Source organism: Rhinoraja longicauda, chromosome 2, assembly GCF_053455715.1.
Source record: "Rhinoraja longicauda isolate Sanriku21f chromosome 2, sRhiLon1.1, whole genome shotgun sequence".
Classification (NCBI taxonomy): domain Eukaryota; kingdom Metazoa; phylum Chordata; class Chondrichthyes; order Rajiformes; family Arhynchobatidae; genus Rhinoraja; species Rhinoraja longicauda.
Window position 1 is genome coordinate 58,417,791 of NC_135954.1, and position 16,487 is coordinate 58,434,277.

The following is a 16,487-nucleotide window of genomic DNA, read 5'->3' on the forward strand; positions in this document are numbered from 1 at the left end:
GGCTCTGACCAGCAATCCACATCTCTTTTCCAGTTTTGTTCCCCCTTAATCAGTCTGAAGAAGAATCCTTTGTGGAAACCTTGTGCTTTGTTCACGATTCCAGCATCTGCAGTTTCTTGCATCTTCAGGCAATTATTATGTTTGGGGATGAATAAGAAAACCAAATTGGAGCACTGCACTAAAGTAGAGCCAAAGGGTGTTCTGGAGGCAGGGAGCAGCAAATCCATTGTTTCCAAATAAGGAAGAATATTTATAAAAATAGCTTAACTGAAGTGGTGCAGATGGAAAAAAAGCAGAGGCCTGCAATGATTGAAGGTGGCAGCATGTTGTAAAGGACAAGGGCAACAGGCACATGGGAATTTACCACCTACAGTGGCCTCCCAATCACTACCTCAGCCTGGTAATACACCATTGGTTTAAATCCCAAGACTCCAAGCAGCACTGTGGAGTACCTACACCAGAGAGACTGCAGTGCTCAAAGCAGCCCATAGCCACCTTCCGTGTCATCTTGCTCGCAAAGTCATATCAAATAAATAAAGAACGACTAAACAAAAAAGTCCCTCATCAGTTTAAGCATTCTGCCTCTTCTCCAGACATCAAGGATCCCAATGAAGATTAGTACAGGCTATGCGGTTAGTTTACGTGGTTAATTAATTAGTACAGATATTAGGGGTTATGAGAATAAAGCAGGAGAATGGGGTTAGGAGGGAGATAGATCAGCCATGATTGAATGGTGGAGTAAACTCAATGGGCCAAATGGCCTAATTCTGCTCCTATCACTTATGACCTTACAAAGTAGTATCACAGGGTCACTATTTCCACCTGTTGCTATCATACAGAATCCCCCAAACTCTCTTTTCCAGAGGGAGAACATAATACAACCATTCTGGCATTTCATTTCAACATTCTTCCGTTGATGATATTTGCGCAAATGTAGGTTGTCATGTACTTAAAATGCATACTCTTTGGGCAAAGGAGTTAAAAGCCTCTGCTTTGAACAAAGCCTCTGGTTTGCACAAAGCAAAACCCAATTTTGTCTCATGATTACATCAGATTACCCAACGGTATTGCCGATCACATCCTCTGACTTTTGCAGGAAATTTAGTGGGAGCAGTATCTTGAGCTATTTTAGCTCACTTCAATGAATGACTCAATGGGGTATAAGGCCTATCGGGGGTTATGGGGAGAAGACAAGAGAATGCCAAGCATTACAAGCTTGTGAAGTACATTTAAAAATGATTGGAAATCTGAAATAAAACAGAAAATGCTGAAGCACTCAGCAGATCAGGCAGCAACTGTAAAAAGAGTAGTTAACATTTAAGTTTGAAGACTCTTTATTGTCCTGAAACATTAATTCTGCTTCTCTTTTCACAAACACTGCTGGACTTGCTGATTGTTTCCAGTAATTCTTTAATTACAGGGATGATGAAAACTTACTGCATAAATAAATGGTACATTTATTAATCCTGGAATGCACAGCTGAGCCAGATTTTCTTGTGTTGTTTTTCAGAGATGAAAATCTAACATTATTTTTTAACCGCAGCTTCCTTACCTATGTCGTCCCCTTTGATCTCTCGTTTTCACACCTTACCCTTCCATATCTCTATGTCTCTCTCTCCTCTGACTCTCAGTCTGAAGAAGGGTCTTGACCCGAAACAACACCCATTCCTTCTCTCCAGAAATGCTGCCTGTCCCACTGAGTTACTCCAGCATATTGTGTCTATCTACCGGCCTTGGATAATGGGTTGGGGAGGGTATGGGAACAAAATGGAGATTATTTCCCTGCATTGCTAAGGCAAGTAAAATTTAATAGCAATCTTGTGAAATAAAAAAGACATCTGATTTCATAATTTAAGGAAAGTGGCAACAATTTAAGGAAAGTGCCAACAACCATGAACCCAAAATTGAAATACAGAGCAAATTCTTTAGACTGCATTGCAACTCTGACCTCAGTGTTCAATTGCTCTGTTGACTGGCGAGACCCTTTGAAAATTACCTATTAGGGCTTCAAAACAATTAGCCATGGCATGACGCAGGTCTGATTCTCTGCAGAGGTCAGGTCCATGGGCATACAGCATAAAACGATCCAATTCCAGTTTCTATGGGAAGAAACAAAAATCAAAATCAATACATTTATTCTGAATGCACATCCATTAAAAACTGGCAGGGTTTCTGGCACAGCACTAGAAAGGCAAGAGGTCACTAAGTTGTGAACACAAAAGAAATTCAGTCCTGTGCACTTGATTTCTGAGGAACAATGAAGAAAGTTGTTAGGTCGATGGAAAAATTCAACGATCCGGGCAAGAGAATTTGACAGAGCGACCCATTCTGGCCAATACATGAATCTCGACTTGCATGTGATGCTTGGCCTTTGGACCTCAAACAGACCACTAAATCGTAAAAGATCGTTGGCAGTTCAAGGCAGCATTCTACGACCACAAAGTGTTTACTGATGGGTTATAAATGTGCTCTCCCCAGCATCACCTCGATCCTCACAGCTAATCCTCCCGAAGAAATATTGCCTTTTTTTTCAAGCAACAATATGCCATCAAACCCATCTAAATACTGTCCGCACCAATAAAACATTTAAATAAACTGACATACTAACTTATGTCTAACTTCATTGTGATAGTTAAATCACGGTCAGTAGCAAGGTCACAGCACAAGCTTTACATAGATTTCTTTTTAAAAAACTGAATTTGAATAGTTCCTTTTCAGAACAAATCAAAGCATTTAACAGTCAGTGAACCGTTTCTAAAATGCAGCCACAATTGTAAAGTAGGGTACATCAAAGGCCGGATCACATGTTTAATTTAGGCACTGGTTAATGAATGTTAGGACATGGGGTAAGGGGAAGGAATGGGGTGAGAAATTCCCACTACTCTTCTCCAAATTAACGGTGTAGTAATGCGAGATGATTGGTACAGCCAACCTTTTCTGCACCATCAATCTTGATGTTATGCTTAAGTCACTGGAGCAGCAATTGATACCATTGGAAACATCCTATCAACATCTGGCGAGCGGTTCTGAGCTACAATCTAGCTCATTGGATACCCTCAGACTATCTTTAATCAGACTTTGCAGGACTATATCTGGACTAAATGTTATTCCCTTCATTATGTATCTGTACACTGTGGATGGTTTGACTGTAATCATGTAGTCTTTCTGCTGACTTGCTGGAACGCAACAAAATCTTTTCATTGTACCTGACAATAAACTAAACACGTGACAATAAACTAAATTAAAACTAAACATTCTGTGCTAGAGACAGCAGCACTATTAAATGGACCATAGCTGAGTGTATGTGAAAATGATTCAGAGGCCGCTGACTGGAAATCATGTGAGATTTTAGTTTCCTTAACTGAAAAGCAGGAAAAACTTCCTTTAAGATGAAGAGATTTCTGATTTACGGAGTCAATGTGCGGTTTCATGCAAAGAGATCAAATAGGATGGGCCTATTTATTCTGACGTTTAAGGTAAATGCAATAATGTCGTTGAGAGGTTTCTGCTGGCTACAGAATCTAGGACAGTCATAGTAGTTGACATCATACACTGAAATTAAGAAGCAGGAAATGTTTCTTCCATCAGTTGGTCGTGAATGTTTGGAACGCTCCATCTCAGAAGACTTCTTTGAGTTAAGTACATACTCAACATCCATATCAAGATGTTTCTAGGGGTACGGTAAGGATCAGGTGCATAAAGGGAGCTGATACCAACATTCAATCATAATATTACAGTGTGGGCAGAGAACTCTCAAGGGACCAAGGCCAAGTCTTGCAGCTATCCTCATGTCATTAAGGTTGCCATTTACTTACAATGCGCGGAGGACTACACTAACTCAATGAGCAGCTCAAGCTTGTTTTTCATGCACCCTCGTCTCCTGCATGAGTGGAAGCAAGTACAGAGTTTTGGAGAATAATTAACTGTACAGCAATATAGATCACCGACATAATGAACCTTTTATAAATTAAAATACTGACCTTAGCCAACATGGCAAGGTGCTGGTTCTGCACGATTGCAGTGCGGTAGGTAGCTAATCCACCTTCCTCCAGATTCGGAAATAAAAAGTACAGGTGGACACTGAAAGCAAACGGAAAGAAACAGAATCCAATCAATACAATGTTTCCTGCAGTAACAATGCCTCACAATGATACCTTTATCACTTGATTTCATTCCCTTCAAAACACTTGGCAATACTAAAGCTGCCACTGCTGTTAGTATTAAATGCTGATGCAGTAGCAACTGCCCCTTGAAGTCTGTTCCCGAAATTTCATTCCACTGACTTATCCCATGAAATCTAGTCATGGCAGAGCTGTTGCTTAATAAATGTCTATAGTATCCTATTATGTCGATAGTATAATTATACAATTATAATTATAAACTTTCTTAACAATTTGATGATGATTAACATTTCTTAAATACTTCTCTTTCACAGCAATTTTACAAACCTGAGGCATAATTGTGAACACTTCATAAGGTCATAAATCATGTGATAGGAGTAGAATTAGGCCATTCGGCCCATCAAGTTTACTCCACCATTCAATCCTGGCTGATCTATCTCTTCCTCCTAACCCCATTCTCCTGCCTTCTCCCCATAACCACTTACACCTGTACAAATCAAGAATCTATCTCTGTCGTAAAAATATCCACTGAATATCTTCCTATTAAAAATTAAGAAAATCTATGAAAACATTACGGTACACAGTACCAAGAGTACATCACAGGGGTATTATCAAATAAGATCAAGTTATGCTTAGTTTAGTGATACAGCATGGAAACAAGCCTTTTGGTCCACCAAGTCCACAGCGACCATTGAGCACCCATATGTTATCCCAGTTTTGCATCCTACACACTCGGGGCAATTCACAGAAGCCAAATAATCTATAAACCTGCGTGTCTTCGGCATGTGGGAGGAAACTGGAGAACGTACAAAATCTACACATACAGCACCCGTAGTCAGAATCAAAACCAGGTCTCTAGCGCTGTGAGGCAGCATCTCCACCACTACACCACTGTGCCACCCTTAACTAGAAGATATGGGGATCATGGCTTTGGGGAAAGAAAGGTTGATTTAAAATAGTTTCTTAGGATAACAAGCCTGCGAGATGGAGGGGGGGGGGGGGGGGGGGGTGGGGAGGAGGAGATTCCGAACCCCAGTGCCACAGTTCATGGCTGAGCAGTCAATGGTGAAGTGAGTAAAAGTGGACATTTGTACGAGTGGTCAGAATTCAAACTCGGTTTACAATACTTAAGGAAATTATAAAAATGGGGATCATCAATTAATCCCATGCAGATTTAAAGAGAACGATGAGATGCTAATGAGGCTTAAATAGAAAATGCATATGGATAGCACAGTGGCACAGCAGGTAGTGTTGCCACTGCTCTGCTCCAGCAATCAGAGTTCAATTCTGACCTCTGTCATAACTCTGTAGAGTTTGCATATCCTCCCCATAACTGTGAGGGTGTACCCAGGTGCTCCAGTTTCCACCCATACCCCAAAGACTTTCTGGTGGGTCATTCACAGCTGTAAAATACCCTCCAGTGTAGACGGCTGGCAGGAGAATCAGAGGAGAGACGATGGGCATGAAAGAGAAAATGGGTTACAAGGAAATACCAGGAGGAATGAGAATGACAGTTTTGTTCTGAGAGCTGGCACACTCTCATCTGTGAAATTCCAATGATCCTGTGTTTATACACAATAGACGGCATGGTTGCAATGCATAGTCTTTCCGCTGGCCAGATAGCACTCACCAGAAAAGTTCTTCACTGTACCTCGGTACACGTGACAATAAACTAAATTAATGAACTAAGAAAATATAAGAAACACGTATTCATAAAATGCACAATTTCTACCAATAGTTTGTGTTAGGATCATCTTTGCCTTGATATCCCCCGCACATCACTGGCCTCGGCTTAGAAGTCAGCTGGACATTGGAACTCACTAGCTTTGGACTGACTTACTTTTCCCTTCCATAGATGTTCCATTCCACCACTTTCCTCATGCTAAGACTAATATGGAAACCAATTGTCCTTAGGGCAAGATCATGGAAGCAAAACTCCAATCTATCATGTCAAGGCACTCTCTACCAAGTTTTCGATGCTTTATGCTGCACATATTCATTAAAAATACATAGCAATATTAAAAATTAAAACTACTGCAAACTTAAAACTAAATGAATGGATATTAAACTCGTACCTCGTTAAAAATTCAACCACTGCGTCTCCCAAGAATTCTAGTCGTTCATTGTGGTTAATCCTTCGTAAAGAAGAAATGAAATGTTTATAATATGACTATTAATTTAAAACATGATACAAATTAATTAGAATTTCAACTTTATGGCATTGAAATATGTAAGCAGCTTGTAGAAATGGTTGCCATGACTATAAATGCAATCCTTTAATAAATCATATCCCAGCACAGCTGATGGGTGCATCACTTGTAACTGTTAAATCACAGGCACCTTTTAAAAACTGTTTTGGAGAAGAGTGAAGGTTGGCAGAATAAAAGTTTATCAGAGTACCATTCTGCATCTAATTCAGTGAAAGGCAGAGCTTCACACACACACATTTCATCACATGCTCGGAAGCTAGCTTAACTGGCACCTGGCAGTAAAACTTTCTGAAGAGAGTTCTGTCGAAAGAAATGAAATGTTTGCCCAAAGTAAACCCACAATGAAAATGGTCCAAAAACCTTCTGAAATACAAGTCAAATGCTGAATAGATTCAGCGATCAAGCAGCATCTGCAGAGGCAAAAGGATAGTCAATGCTTTGGGTCGAGAGCCTGCATCAGGAGACCAGTCAATAGATGCAAGGGAGGGGGGGGGGTAGGATAGGGGCTGGTGGGTGATAGGTGGAGAATGATGGGCAGATGGATATAAGAAACAGATGTGGGAGGGGAGGTTGGAGGTAAGAGTCAGAGGTGTGGGAATACGGAGGGAAGTTGAAAGGACACGCAGCTGGAAGCTTAAGATGGCTTGTGATTTAACCTAGTATTGGACTCTGATCTCAGTGGTTGGAGCTTGTACATTGGAAGTTAGAGCTTTTTGTGGCTGCCCTGCTAAGATATTAGATGGAGAAACAAAGATCTGCACATGCTGGTTAATACCAAAGATAGACACAAAATGCTGGAGTAACTCAGCGGGCCAGGCTGCATCTCTGGAAGAAAGAAATAGGTGACCTTTCGAGTCACAACCGGATATGGACAGAGGGCAAAATGGTCTGCTCGGCAAAATGGTTACCCAGTCTACGCTTGGTCTCGAAGAAACCTAATCGAAAGAACCAAATGCCACAGATGAGGTTAGAGTAAGTGCAGATGCCTCACCTGGATAGGCTGTTTAGGTCCCCGGATGGCGAGTGTTTTTAGTTATGAAAAATGTTAGTGTTTTTAGTTATGAAAAAATGTTTGCAGAACAATCATAAAAGTAACTATAAGGAATCGCATTTGTGTAATATTTTAACATCCCAATGTGTTTCAAGATTAATTAAGCAGTTCCGAAGTAGAGCCCTTGTTGCAATGTAACAAGAAAAACTGCAGCCAAGCCATAATGACTGAACATGCACACTTCTTTGGGAGGGTGGATTGAGCAAACAATACCAAGGACAATTAAGATGCCTTCTCTGCTCTTCAGCAAAAAATGCCAGGGATCTATTAAATCCACCAGAAAGAGCAGATGTGTTTAATGTCCCACCTAAAACATCAAACCTTTGACAGTGCTCTTTAGAAATCTCTTTTGGACCTGAACTTGGATTTCTGGCTCATAGGTGTGAATGCCACCAGCTCAGCCCTGGCTGACAAACTGAAGGCTTACTATTTACTCAGTCTCAATGTAGGACTTTCTTATACCTTTGCCAATTCAACACTGGCAGGCAGTGGCGAGTGGAGTGCCGCAAGGCTCGGTGATGGGGCCGCAACTTTTTACAATATATATTAATGATTTAGATGATGTAATTAAAAGTAACACTAGCAAATTTGCAGATGACACAAAGCTGGATGGCAGTGTGAACTGCGAAGAGGATGCTAGGAGACTGCAGGGTGACTTGGACAGGTTGAGTGAGTGGGCAGATGCATGGCAGATGCAGTATAATGTAGATAAATGTGAGGTTATCCACTTTGGCAGCAAGAACAAGGAGGCAGATTATTATCTCAATTATGTCAGATTAGGAAAAAGGGAAGTGCAATGAGACCTGGGTTCCTTATACACCAGCTACTGAGAGTATACATGCAGGTACAGTAGGCAGTGAAGAAAGCTAATGGCATGTTGGCCTTCATAACGAGAGGATTTGAGTATAGGAGTAAAGAGGTCCTTCTGCAGTTGTACAGGACCCTGGTGAGACCACATCATTGTGTGCACATTTGGTCTCCCAATTTGAGGAAGGACATTCTTGTTATTGAGGCAGTGCAATGTTGATTCATGAGGTTAATCCTCGGGATGGCGGGACTGTCATATGAGGAAAGATTGGAAAGACTGAGCTTGTATTCACTGGAGTTTAGAAGAATGAGAGGATGAAGGATCTTATAGAAATGCATAAAATTATAAAATGACTGGACAAGCTTGATGCAGGAAAAATGTTCCCAATGTTGGGGGAGTCCAGAATCAGGGGCCACAGTCCAAGAACAAAAGGGAGGGCATTTAAAACTGAGATGAGAAAAAACCTTTTCACCCAGAGTTGTGAATTTGTGGAATTCTCTGCCACAGTAGAGGCCAATTCACTGGATGCATTTAAAAGAGAGTTAGATAGAGCTCCAGGGGCTAGTGGAATCAAGGGATATGGGGAGAAGGCAGGCACGGGTTACTGATTGTTGATGATCGGCCATGATCACAATGAATGGCGGTGCTGGCTCGAAGGGCCAAATGGCCTCCTCCTGCACCTATTTGCGATGTTTCTATGTTTCTAATACTGGCCAAAGCAAGGCACCTGCTTAAGAACTGAAATCTATCCGTGTTTGAAGAGTACACTCCCTGTTAGTTCATGCCACCTTCAGGTTACATGTGTAAATTTTATTTCTGGGTTTGTGGTGGGAAGGGGTGAGGGTGCCATGCACCTGCTTATTCTCTTCTGTAAAAGCTCCTTTTTTTCAGTTTAGTTCAGTTTACGACAACCATGATCCTTGCATACTAAAATTATCCTACACACACTTGGGGCAACTTATAATTTTACCAAGCCAATTAGCCTACAAACCTATACATCTTTGGAATGTGGGAGGAAACTGGAGCTCTCGGAGAAAACCCATGCAGGCCACGGGAATAATGCACAAACCGACAGCACCCGTAGTCATGATCGAACATGGGTCTCTTGCGCTGTAAGGCAGCAGCTCTACCGCTATGCCACCGTGCCACAGTATTATTGACTTTATAATTAAAAAGCAATTGAAAGAGTCAAACACATACCTTGAAGGAGTGGGATCATCTTGGCCAAGGCGTGACATAATATTTATCAAGGTGTTTATGCCTATTAAAAAAGAACATAGCAACAGGGAAAGAGTTTGAAAGGCTTGCTTTTGAAATGCTTGAATTTATATGTCTTTAACGTAATAAAATGACCAAGGTGTTTCACAATGGCGCCATCTACTAAAATTCAATTCTAAACCAGAAAAGGAATTGTTAAAACATAACCAGAAGTCTGCAGATATTTTATGATGAGAAATTGTAAAGCGGCGGAAAGCTCCAGAACGTGCCAGCTGAAAACATGGTGCTAACGATGGAGTGATTACATTCAAGGATTTGCAAGAGGGCAGACTTGAAGGAGTTGAGGCTTCAAAAAGTCGTAGGACTGGAAAAACCCAAATAAAACCTGCAATAAGCAGGGATGATAGTGGACCAAGGGTACAGATTTTCCTCAATTTTTAAATAGCCAGATACAGTGCCCTCTATAATGTTTGGGACAAAGACCCATCATTTATTTATTTGCCCCTGTACTCCACAATTTGAGATTTGTAAATAGAGAAAAAAAAATCACATGTGGTTAAAGTGCACATTGTCAGATAAAGGTCATTTTTATACATTTTGGTTTCCCCATGTAGAAATTACAGCAGTGTTTATACATAGTTCAGCCCATTTCAGGGCACCATAATGTTTGGGACACAGCAATGTCATGAAAATGAAAGTAGTCATGTTTAGTATTTTGTTGCATTTCCTTTGCATGCAATGACTGCTTGAAGTCTGTGATTCATGGACATCACCAGTTGCTGGGTGTCTTCTCTGGTGATGCTCTGCCAGGCCTGTATTGCAGCCATCTTTAGCTTATGCTTGTTTTGGGGGCTAGTCCCCATCAGTTTTCTCTTCAGCATATAAAAGGCATGCTCAATTGGGTTCAGATCAGGTGATTGACTTGGTCACTCAAGAATTGACCATTTTTTAGCTTTGAAAAACCCCTTTGTTGCTTTAGCAGTATGTCTGGGATCTTGCTGTAGAATGAACCACCGGCCAAGAGAATTGAGGATTTGTTTGAACTTGAGCAGATAGGATGTGTCTATACACTTCAGAATTCATTATGCTACTACCATTAGCAGTTGTATCATCAATGAAGATAAGTTAGCCAGTACCTTCAGCAGCCATACATGCCCAGGCCATAACACCCCCACCACTGTGTTTCACAGATGAGGTGGTATGCTTTGGATCTTGGGCAGTTCCTTCTCTCCTCCAAACTTTGCTCTTGCCATCACTCTGATATAAGTTAATCTTCATCTCATCTGTCCACAAGACCTTTTTCCAGAACTGTGGTTACTCTTTTAAGTACTTCTTGGCAAACTGTAACCTGGCCATCCTACTTTTGTGGCTAACCAGTGGTTTGCATCTTGCAGTGTAGCCTCTGTATTTCTGTTCATGAAGTCTTCTGGGGACAATGGTCATTGACAAATCCACACCTGACTTCTAAAAAGTGTTTCTGATCTGTCGGACAGGTTTTTGTGGATTATTCTTTATTTTAGAGAGAATTCTTCTGTCATCAGCTGTGGAGGTCTTCCTTGGCCTGCCAGTCCCTTTGCGATTAGTAAGCTCACCAATGCTCTCTTTCTTCTTAATGATGTTCCAAACAGTTAATTTTGGTAAACCTGAGGTTTGGCTGATGTCTCTAACGGTTTTATTCTTGTTTCTCAGTCTCATAATGGATTCTTTGTCCATCAGAAGGAAAATGTTCTAGTCACATTGAAAGTATTACATATTTAGCAGCATGTCTCCTCTTGACCATTATAAAACCAAGTTGATGAATGGGTAACAAAGCTTGCAACCTTTCCTCCAAATTGTAAAGCTCAACCACCATTGTGATGAGATTCCTACTCACCTTTCTTCCTCATGTACATGTGATGAACCTTCCTGTCTCCATACTTGGGCTGTCGGATACCACAGTTTGACAAAGAGTTTCTTGCATGGTCCGGATTCATTCCAAAATTCAGATGGTGGCTTGGATGGGTCATTGCCAGCTAAAGACATGTCAGAAGTAAGCATGCACTATGAGCTAACCATGAACAATCAATATTTAATAGAAAGTCAATATCTTAATCATTAAAAGAGCTACCATCGATTTACTCAAGATTATTGCATCCACTGTTATTAGATATCAAATTAGTCATAATAATTTAAAAGATATTGGACTACTCACGTAAGGGTCTGGGATAATAAGATGGTATCTGATTTCAAATTTCATCATTCAAGAATTTTAATTAAATTTAAACATTGCAGGAATAAATGCAGGTACGATCAGTAAATCAAAATCTTTCTGCAAAGCTGTCAGTTTGTCAAAAATAGTAAGAAAGGCAATAAACATTGGCCTTACCATGTTGCTATTTCTAAAGAACTTATGTAAAATTACTCCATTCTTCAACTGTAAAGATATGTGAAATATAGCACCAGAGACTGGTTTCCATCCTGACTACGGGCGCTGTCTTTACGGAGTTTGTACGTTCTCTCTGTGACCTCATGGGTTTCCTCCGGGTGCTCACCATTTCCTCCCATGTTCCAAAGACATGCAGGCTTGTAGGTTAATTGGCTTCTGTAAATTGCCCCTGGTGTGTAGGATAGGACTAGTGTACGGGTGATCGTTGGTAGGTGTGGACTCCGTGGCTGTAGAGCCTGTTTCCACGCTGCATCTCCAAATAATCTCGAATAATCAGCTAAATCCAAAATTCCCCAGCTGCAGTGGGGGCATTTGAACACATGTTTCTGGTGCATAACTCCAGGCATCTGGATCGCTAGTCCGGTAACATTATTCTTTTGCTACCATTCCCTATTAAAAAAATAGCATAGCAGTAACTATAACTGACATTTCATTCATTCTGTATTCATGGAATATTAAGACTTGAAGCCCAGGGAAATGGCAAGGGAGCACAGAATTTCCTTCTATTTGAATCTTCAATCTCAACAGAACTGATGAAGCAAAAATAACTGAAAACAAATGGTAAAAAAGGCACTAGCACATGAATAGATAGTTCAACTCTCCCACCAAATTTCAATGCAGAATACAAATCTTCAATAGCAATGAGACCAGCTCCTGACTGAAAGGTCAAACCACTATAGTAAGTGATTGAAATGGTGGGTCAAAAGCTCTTTCAACACAAAAGCCACCCAGAAGTGAGAGGGAAAAAAACACACAACTTCAAAATAACATTAAGACAAACCTACTGAATGCATTCAACATATTCACCAGAGAAAACTGAGGTCAATAGAGCAGCACATTAAAATCCCCACAGGCCTTACTATGCAAATTGGTACTCCATCGAGATAAAATGAAAAGGCAATGGAATAATTTCCCCAGTAATTAGGAAACTTTCAAATAGTTGTAAGCTGATGTAGTTCTTACAGCAGATTTAAACTAATTAAAAACATGTTTTAGCTTGCACTAAAATAGAAAACTCACTTCTTTATAATTTGCTCTGCAACACAAGACAATGGCTGTGCTTTTTGGGGGTGGCATGCAATCTAAGTTAGAAATTTGGACTGGACAAGAAAGGCAACCATTCCACTCCTGCTATTTATTTACATTGGCGAAACCAAGCGCAGGCTCGGCGATCGCTTCGCTGAACACCTGCGCTCGGTCCGCATTATAGACAATAGACAATAGACAATAGGTGCAGGAGTAGGCCATTCAGCCCTTCGAGCCAGCACCGCCATTCAATGCGATCATGGCTGATCACTCTCAATCAGTACCCCGTTCCTGCCTTCTCCCCATACCCCCTCACTCCGCTATCCTTAAGAGCTCTATCCAGCTCTCTCTTGAAAGCATCCAACGAACTGGCCTCCACTGCCTTCTGAGGCAGAGAATTCCACACCTTCACCACTCTCTGACTGAAAAAGTTCTTCCTCATCTCCGTTCTAAATGGCCTACCCCTTATTAACCATTAACCAAACTGATCTCCCGGTGGCCGAGCACTTCAACTCCCCCTCCCATTCCCAGTCTGACCTTTCTGTCATGGGCCTCCTCCAGTGCCATAGTGAGGTCCACCGGAAATTGGAGGAACAGCACCTCATATTTCGCCTGGGCAGTTTGCAGCCCAGCGGTATGAACATCGACTTCTCCAACATTAGATAGTTCTTCTGTCCCTCTCTTCCCCTCCTCCTTCCCAGATCTCCCTCTATCTTCCTGTCTCCACCTATATCCTTCCTTTGTCCCGCCCCCCTGACATCAGTCTGAAGAAGGGTCTCGACCCGAAACGTCACCCATTCCTTCTCTCCCGAGATGCTGCCTGACCTGCTGAGTTATTCCGGCATTTTGTGAATAAATCGATTTGTACCTGCATCTGCAGTTATTTTCTTATCCTCATTCCACTCATGCACCTCAATCCCACCACCAAACTGAAGAGGGCAGCAGTTGATTGGTCTCCGAGCTCTATTCTGCGTCACAAGCAAATTAATGGAGTTCCGAAGACTCAGAAGAGTTCACTGCTAATTTTCTGACAAATGACGAGTTAAGGAATGCTTACCTGGAGCAAACATCGTTCTTTGAACATGTAGCCGATTAGCTTGTCCAGGTGCATGAGACACTGATGGTATCGGATGTGATGGGTCAATACTGGCAACATCATGGCATGCTGGAAGAAGCGGGAAAGCAAAACATGAAGCGTTTCTGCAGCAATTAAAGTTTCCCCTGCACCAGGCGGGCCCACGAGAGCCAACTTCACTACTTTGGCTTCCCAGAGTGGATGAGACGTGGCATGAACAGATACCAGGAACCGTCGCAGCTGCGGCTTGCCTGCAGTCCGTTTGTCTTTTGTGTTTTTTGTTGTTTTTGTCTGAATTGTAGTTTTAATATGGTGTAGTGTTTGTATGTTTATGTTTGGGGGGGGGGGGGGGGAACGGGAACTGTAAAATTCTCTCTCCCGAACGGAGACGTGACCTTTGTTTCTGTGTCGTGTCCCCATTCCCGCTGCGGCCTACCAGCGGCCATGCACCTGGGACCACCTGGGCTCTGGTTCGCAGAGCCCGCGGCCCGGACTCACCACCTGCGGCGCTGGCTGCCTGCGGATGCTGCGGGAGCGGCTGCGGCTCATCTCCGGAGGCCCCGGCGCAGGCCGCGTGGACGTCGGAAGCCCGCAGGCCCCTGGATGGGGGCCGACATCGGGAGCTCCGGCAGAGGCAGAGGCAGCGTGTATGCCCGCCCCGAATCGCGGGGCTTGGGTCAGCCCGCCGCGGACCTTTCACCGTCCGGCGCGGCCTGCAATAGGCCGCGGGTTTTTCACCGCCCAGCGGGGGCTTCAATGTCGGGAGCCCCGACCGCCCCGACGTGGCAACTCCAACAGCCTGACCGCGGGACAAGACGGCAGGGAAGAGAAAAGACATTCTGGCCTTCCATCACAGTGAGAAGGGACTGGAGGAGACTCACTGTGATGGATGTTTCTTTTTGTTTGGTGTTAGTTTGTGATTGTATGTGTTATTGCATTTTTATTGATTATTCTTATTGGTCTTATTGTTCAACTGCGGGTAATGTTTCATTTCACTACACATTTATGTGTATGTGACAAATAAACGACTATTGACTATTGACTATTGACATATTTTCAATACATTTCATCAATTTGTTTAAACTGTTTTCAGGTTGTCAGAAGACATGTACAATGCTATTAAAGATAAACAAATGCATAACCTGGTTAGACGGTCACAACATTCAGAATATATCATAACATGAAACACTCACACAATGCACGCGCAGATAACCATTGATGCTAGTTATAACAATTATTAAGCCCGCTGCACAGAAGGAAACAATGTAGCCCATCACAGAAAAGAGATTTAGAACCTTGTAGCCTGGTGCCAAGGCAACAACCTCTCTTTAATGTCTGCCAGATGGAGATTGTGATCGCACTCCGTAAGCAAAGCGGTCGGTCGGTCTACAATGATGGCGCTGAAGTAGAGATGGGTGAAAGCGTCAAGTTCCAAGGAGTAAATATCACCAGCATCTTGTCCTCGACCAACCATATTAAAGTTATGACCAAGAAAGGCACTCCAACTGCTCGACTTCGTTAGAAGGCTTAGGAAGTGCAGCAAGTCTCCAACAATCCTCACCAACTTCTACAGAGGCGTCGTAGAAAGCATCTTATCACAAGCATCAAAGCCTGGTTTGGGAACAGCACCATCTGAGGCCGCAAGAAATTGCAGAGAGATGTGGACGCAGCCCAGACCATCACACAAACCAGCCTCCCTTCCATTGACTCCATCCATGCTTCACCCTGGTCAAGGCTGCCAGCATAATCGAGGACCAGAATAATCCATCAGTCTGAAGAAGGGTCTCGACCCAAAACGTCACCCATTCCTTCTCTCCAGAGATGCTGCCTGTCCCGCTGTTACTCCAGCATTTTGTGTCTATAATCGAGGACCAGTCACCCCCTCTCTCCCCTCTCCCATTAGGCAAGAGGTATAGAAATTTGAAAACACACACCTCCAGATTCAGAAACGGTTTCTTCCCAGGTGTTATCAGACACATGAACAGTCCTCCCATCAATTAGCCCTGACCCATCTACCTCATTAGAGACCTTTGAACTATGTTTAATCAGACTTTATTGGACCAATGTTACATCTTTGCATTAAATGCCGTACACTTTATCCTTTATCCGGGCACTGAGGAAACCTTGATAGTATTGACGTATAGACTTTTCTTTGGTTGGATTCTTTGATTCATGTTGTAATTCAGACACCTGAGAGATTTTATCAATATCTCGTTAAAGTTAAGTGCTAATATATGAAATTGTGCATATTTATAACCAGTGCTTTTTTTGTAGCCAAAAATGTGCCGGTACACACATCACAGTTCACACTATGATAACAGCGGCTGCAATTCAATCCAGTATTTAAGTTTTCAAAGGTGCCGGTATGCCATATCGACACGTAATGTCACAAGATAAGCACTGCTTACAACCTTCAAATACTTCCAGAAACAGACATACAGCTTAATAAAGGATTTCATTTTGTTAGAAAGACATTCTGATGAAATACCACCATGTGTAAAAACAATCTTCAACACATCAGTACATGGGGGAGATTTGCAAACTGCAAATAGC

At 42.3% G+C, this 16,487-nt stretch overlaps 1 protein-coding gene across 3 annotated transcripts in view; it reads right to left on the minus strand.

The window, feature by feature from the left end:
- The window catches only part of drosha (drosha ribonuclease III), a 138,284-nt gene that overhangs the window by 60,667 nt on the left and 61,130 nt on the right, over positions 1-16,487 (minus strand). For all 3 annotated transcript variants that reach the window (XM_078419456.1, XM_078419440.1, XM_078419448.1), the window contains 6 exons: positions 13,917-14,024; positions 11,282-11,420; positions 9,391-9,451; positions 6,197-6,256; positions 3,981-4,080; positions 1,997-2,099 (listed from right to left, as the gene is read on the minus strand). In XM_078419456.1, the coding sequence (XP_078275582.1) occupies positions 1,997-2,099; positions 3,981-4,080; positions 6,197-6,256; positions 9,391-9,451; positions 11,282-11,420; positions 13,917-14,024 (571 nt within the window). The remainder of the gene's footprint in view (positions 1-1,996; positions 2,100-3,980; positions 4,081-6,196; positions 6,257-9,390; positions 9,452-11,281; positions 11,421-13,916; positions 14,025-16,487) is intronic.